Consider the following 21,437-nt stretch of genomic DNA (forward strand, 5'->3'; position numbering starts at 1 on the left):
TCTTTTTGTTTCTAAATTAATAATTTAATTAGTCCATCATCACCAGATGCACTACAGACTCGGTTAGGCTTGGGCCTGATCCACAAAATTTCTTCAAGTCAGTGCCGATATTTTTGAGATCTCGTTGGGCATTGTTCAACCTTCCCAATTTGGTCTTTTGCATGATCTACGTCCAGAGGAACCAGAAAGTTGACTTTCTCCTAGAAGCTTGGGTGCTCTGCAGTCACTTACCTTCTTTTGGTTCTGACTTATATGGAAATCGTCACCCTTTATTGTATGCCTGAATCACAATTTTAAACTGTAGAATAATTTAAGAACTGAAGAACAAGAGAGTTGAAAAGAAGAGTTGCTTCTCAGCTGCATTCCCAGGTTTCACAAGTTTAGTGGAGGTGGTTATCCAGGTTCCGGTTCGTTCTTTGCTGAAAAATATGCTTCCATCTTGGATCAAGAAAAAACGGTCAATGAACGGATATGTGTGGACCGCCGCGCTATGGATTGCAGGACCAGGGTGGTGCGCTGTACTCTCCTCCGAATTGAAGACCAATTGTACCGGTTTTCGGCCATCAAGCTTTTCACTTGTCTGGATCTGGTCTCTAGTTTTGCCAGGTATCAATAACTGAAGAGCCGTGCTATGGAACTGCGTTCATTGATCAGTTTAAATACGATCGAATCCCGTTCGTGTTGGTGAGCGTGTCGTCGAACGTCGTTTTCAGCAGACTATTGATGGAATACTGTTCGAAGCCAAGAATTGGTGTGGATGTTACGTTATCGCTTCTATGGATGTAACTGAGGAGTTGCAGTGGTTGGTAAGGTTCTGGAGCAGCTTAGTGGCGGAGGAATTGTCGTTTTTTTTCCTCTACGCTGTTTATTTTCTTGACTACGAGTGCAAGCGAAGTTCATTCTGGTTACCATGGAACCGAGGCTGTATCAGAGTTTTTTTTTTTAAACTTATAAACCAGCGCGAACTGGATGGATATCTTGACCACTGGATACTTTGGAAGATTAATTAAATATTAGGTTTTATTAGAAGATCAGTAAAGTAATCTTTTAAAAAGGGATAAAAGAATAATCATTGCGTGGCAGTGGAGCCCTGTTTCTCAAATGTTGAAGGAAATGTTGACTGAATGACCGCCGGAGCACAATTCTACGGTGGTGCGTGTAAGGGCGAATTAGCTGGCGTTCGTTGAGAGAGTTGAACTTGAATTCCTTACGTGTGTTTATATCTTGGCTGTCGAGGATGGGAAACAAGAATGGATCACCTCTGTCCAGTTATCCGACGAAAAGTCGAAGACGATTAAGGCAATGCTTTAAGATTCAGATTTAATTAGATGTCCACAACATTCATAAATAACCGGATTTACTGAATTGTTCAAGATGATCATAGTAAAGAGGAAGGAAATGAATAATGAAAATAAAGATCTAACCTATTTATATAAGTCGACCTAGTACAAAGCCAATTTTCAAATTTATAAAGTTACTGTTCGATTTATAATTTCATATTTAATTGGTAACCTATTAGTCTAGTTTCATTAAAATAACTAATAGTTTTTTTAAAGTTGATGTTAAAACAGTTAACGATTGTGATCGAACGATGTATTCTATATGTATATTTAACAAGTGTTTAATAACTACAAGCGAAGGGACTCGCTTTTAGCAGGAAGGCCGAGCTGTAAGCCATTTCATATATTCTGTAATTCCTTAACGTAAAACGTTATTTAGTCTATGCTATAAGTCAATAACACTTTTGTTTATTTAACATAACAACATTAATCATTTGTATTACGATCCAAATGATTATTTAAATATTTGATTCTCAAATATAAAATAGAAGTATTCAACTTATCATGTTATTTATCTGACGGTATTTCGTTATCGTAAATTAAAAGTATTGTAATTGCTCGTCTGAATGACGGCCATGTTTTTCTGACATTCGGGAAATGAAAATGACAATGTAACAGCGGTGTTTTTGAAAAAGTTGTTGTTTACAATTCTAAAGGAATAATATATGAGTTAAAGAAGACTATGTTTTATTTGAAAAAGTATTCTCCGGCTGTGACTCCCACAGCATGTAGGTATTTAAGCCAGCGGATTTCCACAATATTATGTAGACTTGCTTTTTTTTAATATTAAAAAAGAATATCCATAATTTTTCGCCTCAAACTTGTCTAATACTTAAGCTTTTGTTGTTGAAATATGACATAGAACACATGACTGAAGTATCGCCCATCCATCAACTTTGCTGCAAGTTATGAAAGCCTGTTCGGACAGTTTATTATATTTAAAGTGTCCTCTATCAAGTTATGATTGCAGTAAAAACGATTTTGCTTCACTAATCAGTTCCCCGCCATCATTATCCATTAACTGAACCCCTCTTAGTTTTTGCGTGGCTTAATCAATCGTATACTGAAGTTCAGTTAATCATGTTATATTATACCCGTCACATTTTCTAAGAGACCTCATAACTTTGATTGAAAAGGTTATAGAAACTAATGCCTTATAAAACACTACCCGTGGGTTTCTGACACTACAATCTACGTTTAAAACAACTTGTTATCTCTGTTTTGTCAAAGATTGTGACAGTGATGACGATATGTTTTAAACGGGGATTCTGATCTCAGAAACACACGGTAAGACCTTAACGTACTCGTCTCTTGATAGTCTATTAAAAGTATATATATTTAATAAAACTAGCTGTCGCCCGCGACTCCGTCCGCGTGAATATATAAAAAAAACTTAATTAGTGTAGCCCCACCCATCCATCCATCCACATCACATCCATCTAAACATTGGCATTTATAATATTAGTAAGCTAAATAAAAAGCAGCTCTTCCGTCTTCTGAATCTAATCTACCTCCTCGCCAATTTTCAACCATATTGGTAAAGCCGTTCTTGAGTTATAAATAGTGTAACTAACACGACTTTTTTATATATAAGATAAGATATTCATATGGTAAATGTTTAAAGAATGCAATCAGCTATCTTACTCACTTAAGCCTAGCGATATTTTATGGTGCGATTTTTTGTCACTAGTATGAATTTAGAACAGACATTATTTTGTGCACATTCAACAATAATATCACGACGATTTTTTAGTACACACTACGCCTGTGACGTACGTTAATTTGCGAAATAAACTATCCCATGAATAACAAAGTTACAATAGCATGAGTTAAGAATTCCCGTTATGTATGTAATAATCAAACGTAAAATAACAAAGCATGCAAAATCATCGCCATTTACATACACTTGAGGAAGTATCCACTCGAATCGACAGTTGTTTACATTACAATGTCTTGACGTCTTCAAGATATCAAGTATAATGTTTGAGAGTCAAGAGTTGTGTGTTCTCACGGCCCCCAGTCGGTCCTTTATGCGTCAATACTCTGGAAATTGACACTGTGTCCTTTTGTGTTAAATTGATGATTTATCAAATGCATCCCTAAACACGATTGATGTTATGAATATGATGTTTAAAGTAAAAGAAAAAACTTTATAAGGTTAAATAAAAGTATTATTTTTTTACATACAGGACTAGATGTATTTATTTCTCGAATTTGAGCGAGTAAACTCTTGATTTTTCGAAAATGCGAGGATATGATTTTCGACAATAGTTGAACTCGAACCCACGACCTTATTATGTTCGTGCATTCTTGCGCATGCCATAACGATACAGAATATTAATATATAGATGGCGCTACCTAAAATTTTCTGAAAACAGCATGGTTTCCACAAAACAGAGCTTTAACATAATAAATACAAGATATTGTTTACTTTGAAATTTTCAAGGCAAATCAAATTAAATTGCATTTTATACTGTGATTTCAACAATTTGCATGAAAATGGAAAACCAATGTAACTGTCACTTTCATTGCGATTTTTGAACGCATGACACTTGTCAAAATATCAAAATAAGAATTTCATACAAGTTACAATGTGATTTTATTTTACGTAACTTTTGAATATAATAAATAACCAGGCCCCAAATTGAGACAAAAATGAATTCCTTGTTCCGAAGAACATCATTTTCCATTTTTAGGAAGTTTACAAGACAAGAACTTAGGTTGAGACCCATACATAATGTGGTCAATAATCTGCGCATTGAAAAACATTTAACGGCTGCGGTTTCTCCTGTTAATTTTTCTTATAATGTTATACGAAATAAATCCAAAAAGGTATGACGTGTTAAATTTTTACATTTCAATCAATTTTCAGTAACAATGCAGATAGTTTTTAATACTTAGTATATGTTAATATTCTAGTTTTATAACCTCCCAAAATAATCTTTACTATGTTCTTTTATAAGAACAGCAGACAGACATAGATTCTGATGATGAACAAGAAGTGTTTGATGAAGATGATGTGTCATTATCAAGAGACTCGAAAGTTGTGAAATTCAAAACAACATCACTGAGAACAGATGTTGTAATCAAATCTGCTCTTGGTGTATCTAGAAAGTAAGTATACTTTTATCTCATAAATTTCTTTAATATTAATATAAGAGATAACTAATACAGTAGAATCTGAATAAGTGAGAATACAAGCGACAGTAACCTTTTTACTCAAACCCGATACTAACAAAGATTATATGTTGAGACCAGACAATGGCTCCTGTTTATTTATTTATTGATTTTTTTTCAGTAAAGTAGAGCAAGTTTTCTATGAAAGTAAAATAAGAGTAAATGGAAAGAAAATAATGAAAAAGAGCTATACGGTATGTAGAATGTTATTTATTTAGTAGTTTAATTATAATTCTATGATTTTATAGTAGTCAATAATAAGGATATTTATCAGGGTGTTTCTGGTGGGCCAATCAGTCTACCAATCAATCTTTCTGATGTGTTTTCCCCATAGGGCAGATTGATTATATGGATTCAATCCACCAAATGAGAACACCTACCTATTCATGATAATATTGTGTAAAAGGTTATTTAAATATTTTAATAGTATCCAATTTTAATCATAAATATAATAATAAAAAAACAACAATGTAACACTTTAGTAATTTGTTTTAGACATCCAAAAGTACCAGAGAAGTTAATTTTTAACCAACTTTGAAAAGATAAAGGTTTTTAATTAGTTTATGTTTTCAGGTAAAAGTAGGCAGTGAAATAGATGTAATAAAAAGTGTGAGTCCCCAAAACCCGGATCACTTGTATGTAGCTCGCATTGAAGTGCTAAATATTGTTCCTAAAGAAGAAGACATAGCAATCACTGTGCGGAGATTTAAAAATTTACTTATAGAGAATTATGAAGAAGATCCGTACAAACCTTCAAGTGCAAATAGTGATTCTTAGTTATAGATAATTTAAAATAAATATATACAGTATGATTAATATATTTATATTACATGATTTACATATCCATAATTTCATTTATACATAGGGCGAATAGCTTTTTTATCATAAGGTAGCAAACGAGCAAGGCATCTGAAATCATAGACATTCATTGATGCATTACCTGCCTTTAAAAGTTTGAGGGTCCAAAAAATCTGAAAAAATTAAGAAATTCTTCCATTAATTTACTGCCTTGGAGACTCTGCAGGTACATTATTTTGTTTGTTTTTAAATTCTAGTTTATCATATGTCCAAATCAATATCACAATCTGTGCTCTCGAATATAGATATTTGGGAACTAGAAGTAGGTTTGTTAAAACTTTTATTAACACTTTCATTTGGTTCTTTTTTAATGTCGCTTAGTAAAACTATTTCTTGATCTTTTATATTGTCTTCAATTTTTTTTGGATCATCTTTCTTAACATATTGAAATTGTTTTAAGAAATTTAACGTTTTATTTTCGGTTTTATTTGATTCATTTGCTTTAGTGTCTCTTTTAACTTCTTCAGAATCTTTTTCGATATTATCTTCAGTCTCAATTGTATAAGATTCATTATCATTATTTAAATCAATATCTAAATCATTAAAAATATCATTAACACTTGGAACAGCATTTAGCATTATTGTTGAATCATTATTTTCATCGCTGTCAGATTCTATTTTGTTCTTTTTTGAGAATTTTGGTTTATTTTTCATAACCGCACTAACATCTGCGGTTACTTCTTTCCGTTTTCTTTTTCGTGTTTTCTTTTTTGTATCTGGCAATTTATCGTCAACTTTATTTAATGCAGCATGCTTTTTTAATGTTGCAGCTAATCTGTTATTAATTATTTGTTTTTCTGTATTACTATTTTCTTTGTTAGAGTTGTGTGGTTTCTCATCTTTTTTAAAATATGTACTAGTTATTAATGAACATGACAGTTGAATATTATCATCTGTAATGTCATCATATTTTATGAATAATTTAGTACAACCCATTTCTATATCACTCTCTAAAGTTTTATGATCAGTTTTTAGTAACTTTGCATAACAAAGTAATTCTTCTATCCATATTTGGTTTAGATTTAAGTGTTCCAGTAATGTTTTTGCTGTACATAGATATTCAAAATCTGGATATTTTTGGAATGTTGAATGTAATGCATCCATTGTGTCATTTAATGTACAATCTTGCATTGATAAGTCGACTAGAGAAACTGCCATTATTGCATCAACAGGTAATATTGTTGTCCGATACATAAGACGAGAATGAGCTTGTGATAATCTGAATAAAAAAGATAAGAGAGATTATTGGTAGTGCTTATTTTACATGAGCATAATAACTATAGGATTCCACAACTGAACATGTGTTAAATTAAAAAAATAACAGGTTTTGATACCAGGCTTTTCGGCAGCATAAATCTATGGTTATGTTTAAAAATATTTATTACAAACCTTACTAAACTGTCTAGCATTCTAACTGTAGTTCTTGAGGGATCTCTATTCTGTGATTTTCTTTGTAGCATATAATATGATTGAAGGATGGCATTTGCTGATTTTGTCATTTCCGTACATCTTGGCCCCACTAAACCGATATACATCTGAACAAGTAAAGTCACAAGTTATTTAAAGTAATATATAATTAATTAAAATTGTTAGTTAATTAAATAAAAATGTCACCTGTAATTTTTCAATGGTCCATCTTGTTTTGGATTGCTTAGCGCTGGCTGCTCCGTGTAAAATGTACGATGACACCAACTTATCCCAGGATTTGTTTTTAGAATCTAGCAATATGAATATTAAATCAAATCTGAAATTAATTTAAATTTTTAAAACACCATAGACAAACGATTCTACAATATATAGCTCATTATAGTAATCATTAAAACCGAATATTTTTCATATGTCTATATTAAATAATTTATTTGTTACTTAGTATATGCTTATGAGAAAGCAAATAGCAGCAATCACAATATCTTTATATTAAACTCCCCCCCCCCACACACCGCCGAAAATATCAAATCTTTACTCCTATTAGTTGTTTTTTTTATTTTGTAAGTATAAAATTATCCTATTAATTTGATTTATGTTAACCTGCTCAACAAGGGTGTTCCGAGGGAGACATTGGTACTAAGTGGCTCGTCAGTCTGATAATGCCCTTTGGGGTTGCAAGCCGCTATCACTGCGCACCGCGTGTTCAATTTGCACACTATTCCTGCCTTTAAGTTAAAAAAATAAAATTAATTAAATTCACTACATTTTAATATACTGCCTTCTACATATAGATTGTTGATTATTTTTTTGTTAGTGAAGGAAAACTGTAAATCTTAATAATATTATAAATGCGAATGTTTATATGAATGGATATTTGCTTAAAGGCAACTACAGAATCGCTGCATGAATCTCGCTTAAAGAACACATAGGCTACTAATTAATATTTTTTTAAATTCCCCATTCCGTCTCATTCCATCTAAGCTTTCGCATTTATAATATTAGTAGGATTAATTCTTGTTAGCTTATTGCAATTATTTATGTGATGTTTAACCTTTGCAATAGAGATGGTTTGTTGCTCCATAGCTTCGTGTATGGCAGTCCTATCGTGTTCCCTCAAGTGAGATATCTCATCAATGCAGCAGACGCCGCCGTCAGATAACACTAGAGCGCCTGCTTCTAGCTGCCATTCACCATCTTCCTGGAAATACACAAATATCAAATAAAAACGCTTTTCGACCCCTCCAAAAATTCTTCAGTTATAAGGAAAGCCTAGCAAAGTTTCTTAGTAGATTTTTTACTCCAAGGTCTAATTTATCAAATCTATAATGAGTTGTAATTACATAAATAAGGAATCATTAAATATATTTAAAGTTAAAACTAACTCTTAGCGCGGCGCAAGTGAGGCCAGCGCGCGTGCTCCCCGCCCCCGATGTGAACACAGAGCGCGGCGTTAGCTCCGCCCCTGCACGTAGTAACTGAGACTTGCCTGTACCTGGCAATTTTGTTTTATTTAGGCAGATGGCAATCTAGGAATCCAAATTATTTGCTTCTTTTTCGTTATGACCTCACAAGTTTACATGCCCATAGATATGCACTTGTAATACGATAATTATAGTCAAACAAGGATCTCTAAACCAGTGACAGTCGCTGCTTTCGCGATTGGTTCTATCAGAATATATATAAAAACTACTTAGATATAGAAAATGAAATAAAAGAAAAATTACATGACAGCTACTAGCAAAAAGAAGCTTGTGACAATTTTTGACGTTGACAGAGGGGCGCTAGTGAGCTGTCATTATTTAGTTTGAGTTAAGCCCACCAATTCAAATAGTTTTGTTGGTCTATAGTTCCTCTGCTATCATCTATTCTTTAATGACAGTTAGTTTTTTAATATATTTACCTGGATCCCCAACTAACAGCAAATGACACTGTCCCCTTACATGCATTGCATATTTATCTTCCTTCAATTCTTTATTAGAGTCATCATCAAACGCATGGTTGGACCCTGTAATGACAGTCAGAATAACAGCAAGTTTCACCAAATGTAGACCGTAGACCTGAAAATGAGACAATATGCCAAATCAATTCCATGCCTTGGTGTGTGTGAAAAAAAAAGTGAGCTTATCAAGCAAGTCAGCATTGAATTATGTCAAAAAAATATTATGACACTAAATACAAAATCAAAACTATTAACTACATAAATAATCGTATAATGATGACTCACCTGTGGACATACTGAAGCTAAAATCTGGTCTCTGCCTCTCAGAGGACATGCTTCAAATTTGCTCCAAAACTCATTAAAACAATCCTTAACATCCGGCGCTGAGGCTATGACTTCAGATCTCTGAGCATTACTCACTTCTAAATAATTAGCTTGCATCACTAATTCTACTTCAGATTTTTTATTTTGTACAGAAGGACGCCAGCGTCGACGAATTGTGCCACTAAAAAGTAATAAAATACATAAATTATCCTAACTGGCTTTAGCCCACATCTCGGCCCATGCATAATTAAAGAATAAACTTAATTAGTAGTAAGCATATACTTACCATATATTAACATCATCACCAGGTTTACAGCAATCCACTAGATCATCTTCTAATACCACCCACATTGATCCGGGTATTGTACCAATACTAAGCTTATTCACTTGCTCCTAAAAGTAACATACTGATTTAAATTATTCTCATGTTAGGTTGCTATTGGCTCTACCAACATTTTATAATAAGTTATTTACCTGTATTTTAATTTCCTGGTAATCTCTACAATGTTCTCTTGATACAAGATTTACTTGAGTGAATGTTGAACACTTACATCTCATATCCTTATTTCCACATTTAGACGGAGCTCTTAATATGTAGCGGTTCTCAAAATCAGCTTCAACACAATTCTCAAACTTACACTTCATGCATACATACTTCCGTTGGTATTCCAACATTTTAGTTTGAGTTACTCTTACAACTGTCCCTGAATTAATAAGAAAAAATACCGTACTTAACTTTAATCCAGATATGCATTTATTATATGTTTATTTCAACATTGTTCTTCAAAATTTAGCAAAACAAGGGCTTTTAACACAAAAACAGAAGTGTAAGAGGAGTGCAACTGGTTAACTTTATATACATATAATTATATATCTTCATATTGGCATATTACCTGATACTTTTAAAAAACATCCCATGTCAACATTCTTCGGGAAGATCGTACGGTGTAGCTCAGGACAAACAGGTAAACCAAAAAATCTTGCTTGTACATTTCTTTTCAAAAACTTGTATCTCAGTTGGCTAATTAAGGGGTTGTATTCCTCACTTTCTAGAATAGTTTGTTGAGCTTTTATGATGTCATGATTGCATATTGGTAGGTTTTCTACAGGGCTACAGAGAACTTTATCCCCAACATCTGGATATGTTTCAAATAATTTCATGAAACTGGAAAAGATATGGTAATTTTTGTTTTTTTTACATAATGAAAGAAAAGTAAACTATTCCGTATGCTTAGGATACTTACTCGATTTTAATACTAAAATATCCCAAGTTATCTAATTCAGATAATATATTGGTACAATCTTGTAAATGAAACTTAAATAAATATTCGAGTATCATCTTAGATTTAACAAGTGTATCATGTGCTATAAGTGTTTAAATAGGATTTTTGTTATTTCTTTTCACATTATATTTAATAGCTTATTAATAGTGTTTAATTCAAATAACAACAAAACAAAGTTTACTTCAACTTTAAACTTTCGAGTTAAAATAATGTCAATTGTCAATGTCATTGTCGTTCAGTGTTGCTACTTGCTGCAAGACTTTGCAAGACTACACAAGAATATTTTAGGAAAAAAAAATGATTTTTTTTTACTGATTTAACAATTTTGACTATTTAAGGTTTTTGATAGTCTTTCAGGAATGTAGAAAGCAAAAGAGTGTCTGACAGAAACAATTACAGGTCATAAATTCGTATTTTCTTACTTTTTCTAAATAAAGATGGATTTATTGCAAGGTATGGATGACCTTTGGGAAAAATACTAGTGGCCAGATTTCCTGCGATATCAGTTAGGTCTCAAGAGCGTTAAGATTCAGGTTTATAAAACATTTTGTAAAATTAAATTTATTTATTAACTTTATCATCTAATTGTGTTATATTCAACACATCTGGATGGATCAGTAGGAAAGTACTCCTGACATTTAGTCATAAGTCGTTTCAAAGCCTGTATATATTTTCTTTGCGTTTCATCGTTCATCACATGCGCCACATTTTTTGAGAAAATCTTTTCACGGCCAGTACGAGCGTGGATGCCAACCATAGTTACACCAATTGGCCATGGCGCATTTCCTATTGCCATCTGTAGGTAAGCATCACTAGCCTGAAAAAATAAAAATACCAAATATTTCAATAAGTACATACAGTTATGTATTTCATAGATTTTATGTATACATATTTGTTATACGGTATCTACCAGAACAGCTGCATAGATCTGAATGATACTTAGTATAGATAAAGGGAGAACACTGCACAGACGAAGTCGCCGGCAAAATATATATTTTAAGTATTAGATGTGTTGCTGTATTAAATATATTTTCTTTAAGACGATCCTTGCCTTTTAACTTTAGACTAGTTCTCACAAATCATACATACCATTATATAATTCCTTTCTAATAGATGTTTTGTTATTTCCATGAGACTGTCACAAATGTCCTCTGGTAAAGATTTCTTCTTCAGTTTTCTTGTTAAAGGTTTGAGGTACACTTGAGTCTGTGTGTATGTTGCTCTAGCCATTTTGTGCTTCACAGAATTCTTTTCCGCCGCTGTTGCAGAATTAAGTTGCTGGCCCCACATTTTTAGGAGAAACTGCAAAAATACATACATTAAATTAATATTGGGGCTTGCGTCTTACTTGAATATTTTAGGGATTATCAATTAATTCCTCCCTTATAACTAAATTTACGTGTATTTTTTAATTTAAAATAATATTACATTTTCCATCCCTCCGAGTGATGGTTTGTGATTTATTCCGAACCCATCCCCATAATTGATGAATTCCCTGACTTGATGAACAATCCTATCTGGATTTTGGTACTGTTTATTAATTAAAATATCATACCTGCAACAATGTCATAATAACAGTCATATCATGATTTCTGTCACCCTGTCCCATAGTTTTTGCCATTTCTTGAATAAATTCATATGTGATAGAATCATCTAAATCATCTTCATTGTGAGCTTTCTCATTGTCATTCTGAAATTAATGGATTTTTTACATAAAGCCTGTTACACACCTGCAATTATAGATTATTAGTTCTAATGATAAGAATATAGAAATAAAATACTTACATTTGTTCCTAATGCTAATATTTCATTTAAATATGCTTGATCTACTTTCTCCATTGCTTCCTGGAAGTCATTTCTAAGACCCTGAAAAGAAAATTCATAAAGATAACAAGATTTTTTAACAAAACAAACATGTTTTTTGCATAGGCGGTATTGAAACTGATAAGTTCATTTAAAGCATTTTTAACTCACTCTATTTGCTTCAGGTTCCTGAATTTCTATTCTTCTCAGTCTTCTAAATGACTGTACTTCGTTTTCTCCAAATAAAGTTATTGGATGTCCTCGCTCCCTTAACCGTTTCACAACTTCAGTTCTTGGTAGTGTTGCACTTTCTGTTTGTTTGCTTTCATTTTCTTGTATGTTAGCTGAAAACAAAATGGTTGTAGATATGGGTGGAAACACCAGGCTTTCTAACTTAGTCAATTTTGAAATCGAAGAATATATTTGTTAATTGGTATAAATTACATAATAATTTAAACGCACCTTTTTCTTCATCATCTTTTGATTCACTTTGTGGTTCCTCAGGTTTTAAGCCATACTTTTTGAAGTACTCCTCTTGCTCTTTGGCTATAAGCTCACCCCTCTTGAAGTACTTCTTAGATGAGTTCTGATTTTAAAAGAAAACGTATTGAAATAATAATACTAAAGGACTCTTCATACATTAAATATCTAAAATAACACATACCAAAATGTTCTTCTCTTCAATAAGTTTACGTTTTCTTGCTATCTCTGCTTTTAGGATATCCATATTAATATGAACAATATGTCCTTATTATGCACAATACTTAATACCACGTTATTAAATAATTTGTTTTTCTTGCTGTTATTATTACTTTTTTTTTTGTAAAACAGTAACACAAGACCAAGCCAAGACGTCAACGTTATAAAATGACAACTTGATTTGACATTAGCATTTTGTATAGTTGCCAGCATTTTTAAATTTTTTGGTTGCTAGATTTCAAATAACTAGTTAGAGAACTATTTGCATAACCCATTTCATATTTTATTTTAGAAATAGTATTATATGAATAAGTCCTATTTTAGTGAATTTGCCTTATAAACATAGATTATACAGCAAATAGTTTAGCTGTGAAAAAGCTTACCAGCCGGCTTTGTACAAACGGGTTTTTTTCGTTATTCGAATTTGAAATTAATGGCATTCGAAAAACAATTCATAAATTTTCAAAGCCTTTACACATTGTTCATTTGACTACTGTTGGTTTTCAAATCCCACTCTTTTCTTTTTGTAATACTCATAAAAATCTCGCAACTTAAGTGGGGAGAGTACACTTATCCCTTATGTTCTTACATAAATACCTGTAGTACTCCTTGTACGTCCATTAAGTTATAAGGACAAAATGTATTTTGTATTCAATACAAGGAAATCGTGAAGATGATTTTATTTAAATCGGCTTTCTTTGAATTGTTCTTAATATAATTACCAGGGCGATAACAATTTAATCACAGTTATAATATGATAAGAAAGATAAAAATGTAGTGATTTAATCATTGACTATTATCAAAGTTAGATTTATGAACATTACGCTTGTACTTACCAAAAACAGCATTACCATTAGTGTTTACATGAAAATAATGTTATTTCTAAAGTCAATACGATTTAATATTTCATTTTACTGCTTGCTTTGGATAAGTTATTTATCGATGTCAGAAGGTTAATATTTAATATATTTTTAGTGATGTATGGATGGAGGATAATAGTCAATAAATAGTTACCTTGTTAAATTATAGGATTTTCACCAAGACTAATAGGCGGAGAAAGAGCCCCACAAGAATTCGGGAGATTTCATGGGTCGTTACAAAATCTAACGGGACATCATGTTTGTGGCAGTGCAGTTATTTCTCGAAGACATTTGCTAACAGCGGCGCATTGTGTCTACAGGTGAGGTATATATTTTTTTAAATTTAAATAAACCACTGTTTATTTTTTTTCAGCCAACATAAATAATTTACATTTATTAAAATTATTAATGATTTTTATAGAGTCAAACCACGATATATTAAAGTAGTTGTTGGGACAACTAATTTAAATAAAGGTGGCAAAGAGTATCATGTTAAAAGTATACACTTATATCGTGAATATAACATTACTCGAAGGATAAATGACATAGCTGTAGTTAAGATAAGAGGAAGATTTAATTTGAACGATACTGATATACTCCAGCTTCCGAAAAGAGATTTGAAAGATGGCGATCCGGTTATATTATCTGGATTTGGAGCAAAAAAGGTACAGCAACATAGCAACAGATTAAAATTCGTTTTATTTTATTTTTTAACTAACCACAGTGTTTATTTCGTACAGCCTTATGGAGATTCTAGTCGCAAGATGTATGCATTAAATTTGACGGTTTTTTGTCAGAAAACATGTCGATATGCTATGCGTTATTCAAGAGATGTAACAGATTCTATGTTTTGCACTTTCACAAGAATCGGGCAAGGCACCTGTCACGTGAGTTAATTTTCATTATTTCATATTTATTTAATTTGAGTTAATAATTTATATTTTTTATATTTGTAGGGTGATTCTGGCAGCCCTCTAATCAAAGACAATGTGCTTGTTGGTTTGGTATCATGGGGAATCCCTTGCGCCATGGGTTTCCCCGATGTCCACACAAGAGTATACCCCTACCTCGAATGGATTAAATCAATAATTTCTGAAAAACTATATAAAAGGCTAGAAGTAAATACTGAAGTAAAGTTATCTTTGTCAAAATAAGCATAAAAAAGTTAAATAAAAAATTAAAACCAATATAAATTATACCATTTTATTTATAAAGATTAAAATTTTAGATGTATCCACCTGGAAATAATGAATTATTAAATAATTTGAGGTGAAGCAAGTCTTCCAAATACTTGACTTCCAAAAACCCTATAATGGCTTAACAAATCTCGATAAAATTTGGTACACATGTAGAACACAGTCTGAAAGAACACATAGCCTACTAAGTTCTTTTTTAATTCCACGCGGTCGAAGTCGCTAGTGGAAACTAGTCTATAACTATAACATTACAAAAGCAAAATACAGTCACAAACAGGGAATAGATTCTAGGAAATCTTTGTACGCATCAATTTCTGGAAAAAATACCTTATACTTATAATCATAAGGTTTCAAATCCGATAATACAGCCAGCACTGGTCTCCCATGAGCGCATTGAAATGGTGTTCTGCAGCTTGATAAAGAACTGATGAGTGATGCACATTCACCCTTCGATAGCTTATCTCCAAATTTTATTGCGTATCTACAAGCCTAGAATGACAATGCCGTAACATTTTAGTACCCATTTTCACTAAGGAAAAAACCGCGCGACTAATAACGCACGCTTTAGTGGAAAAAGGACAAATGACTTTATAAAAGCCTAGAGTCGTTAGGTTAGTTAGGAAAATGTGTTTTATTCTGGTATTATTAAGTCAATTGTTTTAAATTACTGAAAATTAAATTTTGAAACTTACCTCACTAAACACAAGGTCCATTATTGATTTGGGATACAACAAAGTATTGCCTCCCTGAGATTTTATTGCTTTGATTTCTTCTATGATTAGATTTTTAATAGATTGTATAATGACATCAGCCTGAATAGAAATTAATTTAGACATCACATAGGCCGAGGCGGAAAGCATTTTTATGCAAATAAAATTGAACTTTATGCTATTGTAATAAGGTTTAATTTTACTTTGTATGTCAAAGTTTGTTTCTTATAAATATAAGCAAAAATAAACGTTGTTTTAACCGATTAAAGTTGAATTTCATTTGCCATTAAAAATCTGCTGTAAGAAATCTTTCGCAAAAGTTTTGAACAAGATAAACATATTTTGTTTTTTTTTGGGACAAAAATTAATAAAAAATTACCTGTCTACAATATTTTCCAAATATCGCTTTAGGTACAGCATTAATAGTGATCAGAGAATCATTTTCTATTTTCCAATCTAGACCGAGTTGTTTAAATGTATCTTTAAAATTGTTTAGGTAAAGAACATGGTCCTTGGAGAGTTTCAATGAGATTGTTTCACAATTTATACTATTCCATTGATCAACATTTTTATAATCTGATTAAAAAAAATTAAGTTTTAGGTTTTTTTTTCTACAAAATAATTAAAGGACATATGGAATACATTCGTTAGTTTTTTTTTTTACAATTACCTGATAAATTCTCCTCCAGTCTAATTCTTTCGTGAACAGCATGTTGGTCGAATAATACCAAATGTTTCATATTGAGGTTTTCGCTTTTTAATTCGGCAACTATAAACTTTCTGTCGACTTGACCTAAAACCTAAAAAAAAAAATTAAAAACAAATCTCATTTAAATATTGTTTACCATGAAACAGGTACTAACTTTTGCGTCCTTCAGAGATTTTGTGTCAAATTTTAAACAATTTGGATCTTTGTTAATCCTTTTAGGTTCCTCATTAATATTTGAAACTTTATTTTCGTATATTTTAATACTGTCCAATACATCATTCGCAAAATTATTATACAAGTCCTGTAATAAAATAAAATAAATTTTAATATAAGGATGAAAGAAACATAAAAACAATTAACATTTTTATAATGTTTTAAACTTACATCTTGAAAATAATCTTTTTCTAAATTGTATGAGCAGACATTTTTGTTGTTACAATTCTCAAATATTGGCGACATTCCTAAAATCATAAAAATAATTAAAAACAAATATTTAAAAAAAATACTATTTTTTTTATTTTATTTAATTACCTTTAGGTACAAAATTATGTCTACTTTGTAATACAAAATTTTCGGTAATTTTTCGTTTTTCATTATTACTAACATTTGGCATATTTTCGTTATTTACTTCGACAATTTCAATATCTTTAGGCTTAATTTGATTATCTTCATTGCATATTATTTCTTCGTCTTTATTATGTTTATTAGTACAACAATTATTTAAATTTTCTATATCCACGTTTTGCTCCTCTATTACATCGTTATTTTCTACTTCAATAGCATCTGATCCATTCCCAATCCGCGTAATGTTTGGAACTAAATTAAAATCTCTATTTCTTAGGTTTTCTTCTAGACTATTTCTTTCTTTATTAAATTCTTCACTACTGAATACATTATTTGATTTACCCATTTGTAATATATGATTATTCTGTACTGTTTGAAAATGGCGTGATATTTCTTCATTAAAGTCAGTCAAATTGTCAACTTTATCTAACACATAACAATTATCATTTTGGTTTTCATCTGGTTGATTGTTTGTCTCTTTCTCTTTACTGTTTTGTTCTCTGTTTGACAAATTATGGTAGTCATTTAAAGACAGATTTCTTATATTTTCAATAGAGTAAAAATACCTTGACATTACGTCGTTTTTGTGAAAAGAATTGCTAAAATCATGTCTTATTTTTGCATTGGTTATATTGTCTTTAATAGCTTTTTCTTTGGCTATATTAAAATCATTGATTTCTTTATGACCATTGTTATGATAAACAGCTTCACATATATCTATAGGTTCTATTTGTTCATCTGTTTTTTGACTGAAATTAAATTCAGGCATATCTGAATTTGGAACATATTTTTTCAAATTCTGTGTTATTTCTGGTTCTTGATGCTTTTCTTTATCAAATAAATCATTTGCAGAACTTAGATTTAATCTCAGATATGAAGCTACAGATTCATCGTGATTTATTTTATTTTTATTTAAATTATTTAGATAAGTTGCAATATCCAATGATACGTTTGAGTCTAATATAGTATAAGTATTTTGTACATTGCCTGTTATTTTGTATTTCCATTGGTCAGTTGTATTTTGTTTAGCATTGTACATATTTTTAGTAGAAAATTCAATCGTATGTGAAGATTTATGTTCAAAATATGGGACATTTTTAATTGGCTCTAAATAAGGATGTTTATTTTTTCTTTTATTTTTGCTATTATAATGTTGATTGATATAGGATTTGTATTTATTTGATGTTACATAAGTATGGTGAATATTATTTTCGAGGTTAAAATTTTCCTTAGATTGTTTACTAATAAAACGTTTCAGATTTTTATTATTTCTTACAGCATCATTTAAATTAAATTTATGACTTTCAAAAGTCAGTTTAGGAAGCGATTTGTAGATATGAGATGTTATGTTAGTTTCTATATTATTATCATGTTTGATTCTTTTATTATGTTTATAATAATCTAAATTCGTAGATTCGTTTTCAATATTGGCAACACTGCTTTCAATATTGCTGTATTTCTTGTCTAAACATTCTTGAATGTTTTGCAAATTATCATTTTGCTGTCTAATATAAGAACTGTAATTAATATTAGGGAATTGTTCGATATTTTCATTGCTTGTATCATTTTCAATATTAAAATTGTTTCGTCTTACAGTAGGCAATTTCAGTTTCTCACGTACTTTGCTATAGTAATTATGTCCTTCGAAAGGCTTATGTACGGTATTTTCTTTATTAAAAGTGCAGACTTTTTGGCTATTTATTACTGTCTTTAATAGATCACTGGATTTTAAATATTCTGTTTCAAGTTTATTTAAAGGTGTAATACCATTAAATGCTAATTTATGTTCATAGTATAAATGAATATTGTCTCCACTTTGAAGAAAACTTTCTTTTGTATCACATATGTGAAGATTTGATTGTACTTTATTCTTATTATTTGTCTTTGGTGCTAATTTTTCACTATACATTTCAAATGCAGTTTCTTTCATGCATTGCTTCATTATGGGATCTATTTCTTCGGCCATTTTTTGTTTTTTCTTTTTAAATGCTGCTTTTAGAGGTGTCTTTACTTTATGAGCAGTATTCAAATAGTTATCATTTATTGTATTGTCTATTTCTAAATTGAAGTTCTCTTTAGCTTTACTAATGTCACCTGTTTCTTTAAATTTTTGATTATTTGTACGAGTATTAACTGTATTTAGTTTCTCATTTTGCTGAATAATTTGCGCAATATTTAGCTTAGTTTTAATTTTTTGCTTCTCTTTATAATCTTTAATTAATATCTTTAAATTATGATTATTTTCTGTTTGGGCATTCTTACTTGTTAATTGCAAATCCATGCTTATAGGAGCTTCTATCATTGAAGATAGGTTTTCAGGTATATTGAGGTTTTGATCAGTTGTTTTAATTTTATTACTTATTTTATGTATATTTTGAAATTGCTTTATACTTGTTTTTTTCTTTTTCTTAACTATCTTACCTATGACAAAATATTAAACTGTAAGTTTGAATTGAACAGCTTGCAAACATTGCTAATAAAATTAATTTCATGGCCATTTAAGCTATCTCTTAGTACATTTGTCTGATACTAAATCTACACTTAGTGCCTGTGAATCTGAGACTGCCAATAATTAAGTGCTGTATTACTTACCTTTAACACCTTTGCGCAATTGTGATATTTTGTGACCTTTACTTTTATTTTCTAATACTTTCTCCATAATTTTCCTCACTTCTTCTCGTGTATTTTCGATTTTGTTTTTTCTTTCAGTCTGTGCGACATCTAATTTTTTTAATTTAATATCTCCTTTATAAAATTGAACTAATTTTTCTAACAACTCCCGAATTTGTTTCCAATCTTTGAATTCTATAATTGTTTTTGTTGAAGATACATTAATATCATAGTCTAAATGTGGACATGTTATGAATATAAAGTATGAAGGTATTTCATTGTTTTGCATTTTATTTTCAAAATCAAGAAAATTATTCTGAAATAGAATTTTTATTGGTTACTAAATAGGAAATATTATTTCAAATTTCATCATAGACTACACACAGTTTTACATATGAACTTTACAATTTGTGACCTTATTTTGGAAATATAACAGAATTTTATAATATTGGTTTTTAGTTTGTTTACTTAAACCACCTATGTTATCTGCATTAACATAAATTGAAAAAAAAAATTGTACTTTCATATATGATGAATAAACTCAAAAACTACTACACTACAATCCAGTAGATAATGAATTTCTATCTCGTCTTTAGTCAACCAGTATTCGGAAAAAACTAAACTAATACAACTTTGATGCCCTTACCTTAGTCTTTACATTTTTATAGAACTGTCTGTTCTTTGTGAAATTGGAATTTATTACATCATGAAGAGGACTTTTATTGATAAATCTTCCATTCAAATATATCCATTGGTATGAACATATTTTAGCATTTTGTTTACTAATAAATCCTTTTGCTTTATATTGATGTTTTTCAATCTGTAATTCTTGGAAATCTTTTTGTTCTATATCATAAAGTGAAGAAAGTGTTTGGTATACATCTCTGTTTTTATGTACTTTAAATATTATTTCATTCCTGGAGTTGTCACGGAGACTTATTGAAACATTTGTATTAACTAGTGATAATTGTTGTAGAAATAATTTAATATTTTGCAATTCATTCAAAGGATTTGTAGCTTTTTTCTGAATATGCAAGTTATAAAGAAAGCCTTTTAATTCCACCTGCAGATTAAAAACATTACAAAAATAATAGAACTGTACTAAGGTGTATCTTTAGAGAATAATTTACTCACTGTGGTTCCTTTTGAAGGTCTCATTAAAGTTATTTGGCTGTCCTTGTACTGTCCTTTATAAAAAGTTTTAATCCATGTTTCATTGGCATCCTTGTGTCTGGTTGTTATTTTAACACATTGTGAAACTTCAATGATATTCGATAAAGATTCACCGCGGAATCCAAATTTAATAGGTGCACTTTTGAGTTCAGATTTGTCGGTGACTTTACTACTGGCATACCTCTGTCCCAAAAGAGGAATGTCACATTTCGCAATTCCAAAACCATTGTCAATAACTTGTATGGTATTGTCATAAATATTAATTCGTACAGCAACCGAAGTTGCATCGGCATCTAGGGAATTGTAGACCTGAAATTAAGATATTATAAGAATAAAATAAATTTACATTATTAGTAACTATTCGTAATTACCAATTCTTCGACAGCGTTTTTGTAGTTATTTATTTTGGAAGAAGCATTTAAAAGAGTTTGAACTTCAGTTGGCAGCTTTTTAATAATCATTTTACTTTAATTCCTTACATAATTTTGCTTTAATCAATGATTTGGCATGTACGTTCACATAAGTTCATTTGTTTTGATTATAAACAAAACGATAAACAAAGGGAGAGTATTATTTTGTCACATTATGTCACCTTAATCAAATATAAATTGTAGCCACATTATTCTTCATTTATATATTTTCTTCATACAATATCTTAACTAATATTAATTTTGTTTGGGCACTTCTTACTAGTTCTTGTTTTGTTTTTTTTTGACTCATTTTTTCATTACCACACCAAAGAGTACGAATTTAGACGACCATAG

General features: G+C 30.6%; 4 protein-coding genes across 5 annotated transcripts; 2 read left to right on the top strand and 2 right to left on the bottom strand.

The window, feature by feature from the left end:
* The first annotated feature begins 3,908 nt into the window (after positions 1-3,908).
* Positions 3,909-5,329, top strand: LOC106122560 (uncharacterized protein C6orf203 homolog). Its single transcript, XM_013318603.1, has 4 exons — positions 3,909-4,172; positions 4,309-4,454; positions 4,639-4,711; positions 5,091-5,329. The coding sequence occupies exons 1-4, from the start codon at positions 3,996-3,998 to the stop codon at positions 5,292-5,294; spliced, it is 600 nt and encodes a 199-aa protein (XP_013174057.1). The 5' UTR covers positions 3,909-3,995; the 3' UTR covers positions 5,295-5,329.
* A 36-nt stretch (positions 5,330-5,365) lies between these two features.
* LOC106122336 (pre-mRNA processing factor 18) lies at positions 5,366-13,015 on the bottom strand. Its single transcript, XM_013318275.1, has 19 exons — positions 12,817-13,015; positions 12,615-12,738; positions 12,324-12,496; positions 12,135-12,215; positions 11,905-12,039; positions 11,439-11,651; positions 10,930-11,166; positions 10,311-10,438; positions 9,960-10,231; positions 9,541-9,770; positions 9,353-9,459; positions 9,028-9,247; positions 8,704-8,860; positions 8,186-8,295; positions 7,855-8,001; positions 7,404-7,528; positions 6,990-7,119; positions 6,765-6,910; positions 5,366-6,594 (listed from the first exon to the last, which is right to left on the bottom strand). Exons 1-19 carry the CDS (start codon positions 12,877-12,879, stop codon positions 5,577-5,579), a joined length of 3,816 nt encoding a protein of 1,271 aa, XP_013173729.1. The 5' UTR covers positions 12,880-13,015; the 3' UTR covers positions 5,366-5,576.
* A 492-nt stretch (positions 13,016-13,507) lies between these two features.
* Positions 13,508-14,871, top strand: LOC106122578 (chymotrypsin-2). Its single transcript, XM_013318633.1, has 5 exons — positions 13,508-13,803; positions 13,881-14,031; positions 14,133-14,376; positions 14,452-14,598; positions 14,668-14,871. Exons 1-5 carry the CDS (start codon positions 13,665-13,667, stop codon positions 14,863-14,865), a joined length of 879 nt encoding a protein of 292 aa, XP_013174087.1. The 5' UTR covers positions 13,508-13,664; the 3' UTR covers positions 14,866-14,871.
* Positions 14,872-15,093: 222 nt separating this feature from the next.
* LOC106122576 (protein PFC0760c) lies at positions 15,094-21,238 on the bottom strand. Of its 2 annotated transcripts, XM_013318631.1 has the most exons (11): positions 21,045-21,237; positions 20,635-20,982; positions 20,147-20,563; positions 19,483-19,816; positions 16,858-19,311; positions 16,711-16,787; positions 16,481-16,627; positions 16,288-16,417; positions 15,997-16,193; positions 15,600-15,719; positions 15,094-15,396 (listed from the first exon to the last, which is right to left on the bottom strand). In XM_013318631.1, the coding sequence occupies exons 1-11, from the start codon at positions 21,132-21,134 to the stop codon at positions 15,175-15,177; spliced, it is 4,536 nt and encodes a 1,511-aa protein (XP_013174085.1). In that variant the 5' UTR covers positions 21,135-21,237; the 3' UTR covers positions 15,094-15,174. The 2 variants fall into 2 exon arrangements, with proteins under 2 accessions (XP_013174085.1, XP_013174086.1); XM_013318632.1 differs by lacking the exons at positions 15,094-15,396; positions 15,997-16,193 and having other exon boundaries at positions 15,648-15,719; positions 21,045-21,238.
* Positions 21,239-21,437: the final 199 nt, after the last annotated feature.

Source organism: Papilio xuthus, unplaced genomic scaffold, assembly GCF_000836235.2.
Source record: "Papilio xuthus unplaced genomic scaffold, Pxut_1.1 DF826923.1, whole genome shotgun sequence".
Lineage (NCBI taxonomy): Eukaryota > Metazoa > Arthropoda > Insecta > Lepidoptera > Papilionidae > Papilio > Papilio xuthus.

Excerpts from the sequence above, each read along its gene's own strand:
- LOC106122560 (XM_013318603.1), top strand. The coding sequence starts at position 3,996 with ATGAATTCCTTGTTCCGAAGAACATCATTTTCCATTTTTAGGAAGTTT. Across the intron at positions 4,173-4,308 it reads TACGAAATAAATCCAAAAAG|CAGACAGACATAGATTCTGA; the intron begins GTATGACGTGTT and ends TTATAAGAACAG. Across the intron at positions 4,455-4,638 it reads GCTCTTGGTGTATCTAGAAA|TAAAGTAGAGCAAGTTTTCT; the intron begins GTAAGTATACTT and ends ATTTTTTTTCAG.
- LOC106122336 (XM_013318275.1), bottom strand. The coding sequence starts at position 12,879 with ATGGATATCCTAAAAGCAGAGATAGCAAGAAAACGTAAACTTATTGAA. Across the intron at positions 11,652-11,904 it reads TTATTATGACATTGTTGCAG|TTTCTCCTAAAAATGTGGGG; the intron begins GTATGATATTTT and ends GTATTTTTGCAG. Across the intron at positions 8,002-8,185 it reads TCACTTGCGCCGCGCTAAGA|GAAGATGGTGAATGGCAGCT; the intron begins GTTAGTTTTAAC and ends GTGTATTTCCAG.
- LOC106122578 (XM_013318633.1), top strand. The coding sequence starts at position 13,665 with ATGAACATTACGCTTGTACTTACCAAAAACAGCATTACCATTAGTGTT. Across the intron at positions 13,804-13,880 it reads TTATTTATCGATGTCAGAAG|GATTTTCACCAAGACTAATA; the intron begins GTTAATATTTAA and ends GTTAAATTATAG. Across the intron at positions 14,599-14,667 it reads TCGGGCAAGGCACCTGTCAC|GGTGATTCTGGCAGCCCTCT; the intron begins GTGAGTTAATTT and ends TTATATTTGTAG.
- LOC106122576 (XM_013318631.1), bottom strand. The coding sequence starts at position 21,134 with ATGATTATTAAAAAGCTGCCAACTGAAGTTCAAACTCTTTTAAATGCT. Across the intron at positions 19,312-19,482 it reads ATTGCGCAAAGGTGTTAAAG|GTAAGATAGTTAAGAAAAAG; the intron begins GTAAGTAATACA and ends ATTTTGTCATAG. Across the intron at positions 15,720-15,996 it reads TTGGAAAATATTGTAGACAG|GCTGATGTCATTATACAATC; the intron begins GTAATTTTTTAT and ends ATTTCTATTCAG.